Here is a 6,530-nt window from a genome sequence, read left to right as displayed (position 1 = left end):
TCTGACTCTCAGTTTCAGCTTAGGTCCTGATCTCCCATGGTGAGATGGAGCCCCGACTCAAACCCTGCCTCCAACCCCACGTGGAGCCTCCTGTGGGGCTCTGCGAGGAGTCTGCTGAAGACCCTCTTTTCCTGCCCCTCCCATGCTCGCTCTCTCCCTCTCTCAATAAATAAATCTTAAAAAAAAAAAAAAAGAAAAAAAGAGATGGCAAAAAAAGGGCCCCCACCTCCAGCCCAGGAAACACGCACCCAACCGCAGCTATTTTATTTTCCTTTTAATTTTTCTGAAGGATATACACCACATATCCCATGGGCAATAAAGCGCATTCAATGTGTTTATAAGCCAAACAGTCACTTTGTTTAAGCAAACACAAATACGAAGTAAAATAAAACCACAAAATAATGAACTGCATGTTCATAACATACAAAAATCGCCGCCTACTCAGTAGGTAACTACAACATTCCAACTCCTGAATATATTTATAAATTTACATTTTCAGTTAAAAAAATAGACTTTTGAGAGTTCAGATTTTGTTTTAGATTTTGTTTTCTTACATTCTGGAGAACCGAGGCTTAGCTCAGCCCTCTTTCTTATTTTGCTCCCAAAGCCTCCCCCAAATCATCACTCCCTGCCCCCCTTAAGGCTAGAGGTGAGCACATCCCTCATAATTGCACGTGTCAAGCTGTCAGCAAGGCGCATCACACAAAAGGCACCAAGACGTGAAACTTTTTAAACCAAAAGGACGAAAAAAGAACACTTTCAAAAAAAAAAGAAGAAAAACCAAACCATATTTTGTCACATGTGAGAGTACAGTCGGGCAATATTTACAAAAAGGTTAACGGAACATCACTCTGACACATGCTCTGATTAATACCAAGGACTGCTGTTTCAAAAAAAGCTTCAAACTTAATCGTCACAGCATCATCACAAAATAAAGGATCACCGTTGGTTCGCTTGGCTTTTCTTTTTTTTTTTTTCCCCCAAAGTGAGGACCTAACTCCAAATAATACAATAGAATATGCAAATTATCTTCACATCAAGAGTACCCCAAGAAAAACAAAATCCATGGCACAGACACTGTACAAGGGTACAGGGCTGGGCTCTGAGGGGCCCAAACCCCATTTTTGCCAACTTGATTTTCTAGCATTGAAGGGAGCAGGGGGTCAGGCATACGATGGAGATGATACTGAAATGATATATCCAAAATCCATGCAAATCAAGTTCTTTGGATAGAGGTGAAGAACTTGGACATGGCTGTTTCAGGCAGCTGAAGTCAAAGGGAGTAGGAACTGGGGAGGAAGGGCAAGTGGGCAGAAAGGATTGCAGGCCAACAGACCTTCCACGCCGACGCTGGGGCGGAGTGGAGGGGGAGGATTTGGCTCTGAGAACCTCCGTCTCACCTAAGAGGAACCCCTCCTGTGGCCATCTCCTCCTCCGGTCCCTTAAGTCTCTTGTGTTTCTTTTTCTCCCTTTTCCCTTGTCTCCCCTTTCCCTTTAGCAAATTTCAATTGTCCTGGGAGAAAAGGTTGTTGTCATGTCCGAAAGCCCTGTGGAGGCGCTGAAGGAGTTGGTGACAGCCGAAGAAGGGAAGCTGCTGACTTGGGCCGGGAAAGCAGGGGGAACGGAGGAGTATGTGGTGGCCACCGAGGGTGAGGGGAAGCCACTGTGCACAGGGGATGGGTAGGTTGAGGACCCGGGAGAGGAGTAGGAGGTGGGCACAGGTGATGGATATGAGGTGGTGGCTGGGGATGGGTAAGAGGTAGTAACTGGGGACGTGTAGGAGGTAGCCACCTGGGATGGGTAGGAAGAGAGGGAGGTGGCGGCAGAAGAGGCCACAACACCTTTGTCTGCTTTTTTGTCCTTCTGCCTTAAGTGGATCTTGGTATGCCTCTTGCGCTCATCGCTCCTGGCAAACTTTCTCCCACAGATGTCGCAGGCGAAGGGCTTCTCGCCTGTGTGGGTGCGGATGTGGGTGGTGAGATGGTCACTGCGGCTGAAGTTGCGCATGCAGATGCGACACTGGAAGGGCTTCTGGCCGGTATGGATGCGAATGTGGCGGGTGAGCTCATCTGAGCGGGAGAAGCGGCGGTCACAGGACTCCACCGGGCACGCGTAGGGGCGTTCATGAGGGGGCGTCTTGCTGGGCCGGTTGGGGTACTTGCGCATGCGACTGGGTTTGATGAGCTGGGACTGGTAGGTGGTGTTGAGGGCCTTCAAGTCCTGGGAGCCCGACTGAGTGGCAAAGGCCTTGATGGTGGACAATGGAGTGAGGGAAGGCTGCTGGGTTCGGCTCTCCAGGCCTTGGAAGGGCTTCTGGTCTGGGGTGCCCAGGCCCAGGTCCCCCTGCTGTTGCGGAAACAGATAGTCAGGGATCATGGGGACCTGGAAGCCACCCTTAGCAGCAGGGTAGGCGGGAGGCGGGTACTGGAGGGCGGCGCCCGCGGAGCCTGGAAAGGCCTGGCTTTGTGGCTCGGGGAAGATGTCAGCGTTAGGTGTGGGGAACGTCGGTGCCGCTGAGTAAATGGGGCTGCTGTCGTTGGACTGTACCCCGCAGCTCAGGGGTGGGCTCTGAGAGGCGGAGGAGGAGGAGGAGGCTGCCGGCGATGGTGCTGAAGATGAGGTGGCCGGTGGGTTGGTCATGCTCACGAGGCCGCTGACCAGGCTGAAGAGGGGCTCAGGCCACAAGGTGTTGCCACTGTTGGGTGCAGGCTCCAGAGAGAAGCGGCCAGTGTAGGTGATGGGGGGCAGCCGGGTGGTTTGGCTGGGGTAACTTGTCTCCACCAGAACCTTCTCGTTATTCAGAGCGATATCAGGAAAAGACTCTGGCAGGAGAGAGAGAGAAGGGGGAGGCCTGGTTACTGGAGAGCAATCCCTGGAGAACGAGAAGCACCCGAGCTGCCAGGCAAGAGGTCGGGCTGGCTACCATTGACTCCTGAGCTGGTTAATAATTGATAGCAGCAGATTGCAATGTTCCTGGACCGGCTCCAGCGGCAGAGCCCATTTCAACAACAGCTGACGCAAACACGGAGAATCCCCCTCCACTGCAGCTCACAGCGCTCCGCAGCGGCGGCTGCGCCACGGAGGGATTCCCGCCAGCACCCCTTCCGCCGCGTCTAGTGCGCGCCCCCTGCCCCCTGCTGCCAGGACATCCCTGGGCACGGATCACGGCCCTTCCTTGGGGACAGGCTGTTGGCAACGCAAGCCTGTCTGGAGAAAGGGGGGCGCAGCCCTACTCTTCAAAACAAGCCCCCCCCCTCCACCCTCCCACGCAGCCCGAGCTCTCCATCCAAAACAGAAGCTAGCTCCTCTGCGCACCGCTAGGGACGAGGAGGGTGAGGGTGAGGGTGGATGTCCCCAGGTATCCCTCTAACACATGACCCTGAGGAAGGGAAGGGAAACCCCACTTGCATCCCTGAGGTCCAGGAACACTGCTGCTGCGGTGAAGGGGGCGCTGCAAGGCGGTGGGGAAGGACTGGTCGCCAGGATGGTGGCGAAGGGGCTAATCCTCGGCGTAGGCCACCGCTTACCTGCGGTCAGGTGCTCGTAGGGCTGCTCGCCCGCCTCCCCCTGAGGGTTGAAGGCGCCGCTGCTGCTACCGCTGCTGCCGCCCCCTCCACCTCCACCGCCCCCGCTGCTGCTGCTGCTGTTACCGCCGCTGCCCTCCGAGGCCCCGGCGGCACCGAGAAACTGGGGAGCCCCGTTGCTCAGCAGCATCATCTCCTCCAGCTTAGGATAGTTGTCCATGGTGGGCGAGTGAGGAAAGGAGCCGAACGGGTCGGAGATCTGCAGCGGGGACATCAGCTGCATCTCGGCCTTGGTTGCGGCCATCCCGGACGGGCGGGCTGGAGAGCTGGTGCTGGGACGGGTGGGCGCAGCCCGGAGCCGTGGCTGCGGGGGACACACTCTCGGGGGCCTGGCCGGGTCACATGCGGGACGCGGGGGACACTGTGGCGAGAGCTGGTGGGGCCTCCAGGTTCGCCCTCGCCGCCGGCCGGCGTGGACGCGGCGCTGCTACCGAGGCTGGGGCAGGGGCCGGTCCTGCGGCGGCGGCAGCTGGCGGCGACGGTAGCTGGCGGCGGCGGCGGCGGCTCCCCAAGTTCTGCGCGCTGGGATCTCTCGCGGCTCCCCGGATCCGCCTCTATTTGAAGGGTCTGGAACGCCACGGGCCCGCCTCCGTCGTGACGTACATGGCCATATATGGGAAGCAGGAAGCCCTAATATGGCAAGACCGGCCAGGAGGACCCGGAGTGACGTGAAGCCCCCTATCCGAGAGCGGTGGGCACCGCCGTCCCTCACCTCAGCCCCCGCGCCGACTCCTGCACCCTGGGCGCCCAGGCCTCGAGAAAACTTAGGACCCAGGCCTCAGCTGAGGACTCCTGGACCCAGGCTGCTCCGGAGTTCCCAGCGTTGCCCCCGCCTCTTCCCTCCGCCTTCTTCCCTCCTCCCGGAGCCGGAAGCGGCCGGGCCATATTGGGCCGTTCCAAATAAGGCGCTGCCCAAATAAGGGTTGTTCCGGCGGGGGATCCTTCCTGCTCCTTATATGGCGTTTCCGGGTCGTTGCTTGCTGCTCCCTGGCTCCCTCCCTCCTCTCTGGTTCCAAGCCGGGAGCCCGAACGTGCGCAAGAGCTGGGGACGCCCAGGTGGAGGTCTCGGGGCTCGTAGAGCTAGGTGCACCGCGGCTCAGGCGGCTCCCCAGCGGGGACTGGACTGGGGAAGCCCGGGCCCGGGGCGGGGGCGAGGGAGAGTCGGGCCGGGGTTCTGCCACCGTCATCCAGGGCCCTCCCGCCCACCTCTGGGACCGTGGGAGCGGGGCGGGAGCTAAGGGGAGGAGTGACTGGGCTGGCCGGGGCAGAGGCCGCCCAGGAGAGGCGGAGCGTTTGACCCCCCGGGCCTTGACCAATGGCACGGTGCCTTTCCAGGTGTCATCGGGGAAACTGAGGCTAGGAACTACTCGCCAGATGATCCCCGACGTCCCTTTGCGTTGTGGTGGGCCACCTGCTTCTCAACCAGAAGCTGGCGGTCCTTGTGGTGGGAGACTTTCCGACCTTTATCCAGAACAAATGGAGGTGGGGCGGGCAGTGCGACAATCTGAAAAGGGGGCTTTCCTATGGGCTGTCTGGGGACCCCTAGGCTGGCACAGAGAGGACCTGCTTAGCGGCCCGGTGCTGCCCCCTGGAGGTCCCCTCTCCAGCTCGGTTCCCCGGGCCCCGGGCCGAGTGGGCTCTTCCGCCGCCTTCCTGCCCCCCCTCCCTGCTCCTGTGCTGGGCGCGGAGCCAGGCCGGGGGAGCCTTAGACGCAGTGAGCACGAACTGAGCAGGCGCCGCAGCCTGGGCTCTCCCTGCAGTCCCTGGGGAGCCGTCACCGCCGAGGCGCCCAGACTCCGGGCGGTATAACACTCCCCTCTCCGAGCCGGGCTAAGGGCGGCGGAGAGGGGGCGGGGGGAGTAGGCGGGAACGATTTCTGCAGGTCTCCCGGGAGCCGGACTTGACGGGAAAGCCCTCTCGGTCCCATCATCACTCCCCGCATTCAAGTGCGCACCCCAAAGAAAACAGGGATTCCAAGAGGGGAAGGTTCCTGCTCTAGCTCTGAATCGAGGGGAGGTGCTGTTTTTCTGAATTTAAGAAAAAGAAAGCAGAAAGTAGGTGTGTGAAAGGAAGGTGCTGAGGACCCCGGGACAGAAGGGGGCGGGGCTGGGGTCGCTGAACCCAAACAGGTCGGAGTCGGGGGGTTTAAATTGGGGGAGGGGGCATAACTCTGGGGCTTCATCCGTCTGTATCCCTTACACACACACACACACACACACACACACACACACACACACACAAGCACAGACACACACATTTTCTTATAAAAATCTATTTAAGGAATCCGGCAATGAACCCTTGTCTCTTGTACTCTAAGTCTGAGCTCCCCAACCCAAAAGCCTAGGGCGGGGTGGGGGGCCACTCCCACTGCCTACCCGTGTTTTTCATTAGGGGCATGAGTGATGCACCTCTCTGAGGCCTCCTGCCAGTCAGGGTCAGATGGTCTTGTGTCGGAATGCCCATTTTGCCACTCCCTGGGGGGCTATCTTAGCCAGGCTTTTCCTATCTCTCTTCCTTCAACTGTAAAATAGAGCTAATGTTAATGATAACCCATGTGGAGGGATTGTTGTGACAACACTGAAAGTTACAGGGACTGAGTCTCTGAAGTCCCAAAGCACACTGCCTGCCTTGCAATTGCCATTCAATAAACAGTGACTATTGTTATTTTCAGGGGCTTTTGACCCTCAGGGTCACCCACAATTCACCCACCCATCTTCAGCCTCCAAGCAAACTCCAGTCACCCTTTTCTGAAAAATTGTTCAGAGAGGGAGAAACACAGGGGACATTGTCCAGAAGAGCTAATCTGAATCTTTCTTGCTGCAGTAGAACATCATTTCCCAGAGCAGAATTTTTCAACCTTGCTGGCATAACAGAGTCACCTGTGGAATTCTGGAAAAAAAAAAAGAAAAATATTTTAACCCTAGACCAACTGAGTCACAATTTTTC

The 6,530-nt window shown here is 57.7% G+C and overlaps 1 protein-coding gene across 1 annotated transcript; it reads right to left on the bottom strand.

Annotated features, from left to right (window-relative positions):
- Window positions 1-259: 259 nt before the first annotated feature.
- Window positions 260-3,968, bottom strand: EGR1 (early growth response 1). Its single transcript, XM_028103590.2, has 2 exons — window positions 3,528-3,968; window positions 260-2,822 (listed from the first exon to the last, which is right to left on the bottom strand). The coding sequence occupies exons 1-2, from the start codon at window positions 3,826-3,828 to the stop codon at window positions 1,495-1,497; spliced, it is 1,629 nt and encodes a 542-aa protein (XP_027959391.1). The 5' UTR covers window positions 3,829-3,968; the 3' UTR covers window positions 260-1,494.
- Window positions 3,969-6,530: the final 2,562 nt, after the last annotated feature.

The sequence above is a fragment of the Eumetopias jubatus genome, unplaced genomic scaffold (genome assembly GCF_037043125.1).
Source record: "Eumetopias jubatus isolate StellerSeaLion01/CBP00866 unplaced genomic scaffold, mEumJub1_p1.0 scaffold_5, whole genome shotgun sequence".
Taxonomy (NCBI): Eukaryota; Metazoa; Chordata; class Mammalia; order Carnivora; family Otariidae; genus Eumetopias; species Eumetopias jubatus.
Note: the sequence above shows the minus strand (reverse complement) of the source record. Positions and strands in the feature narration are given on the sequence as shown.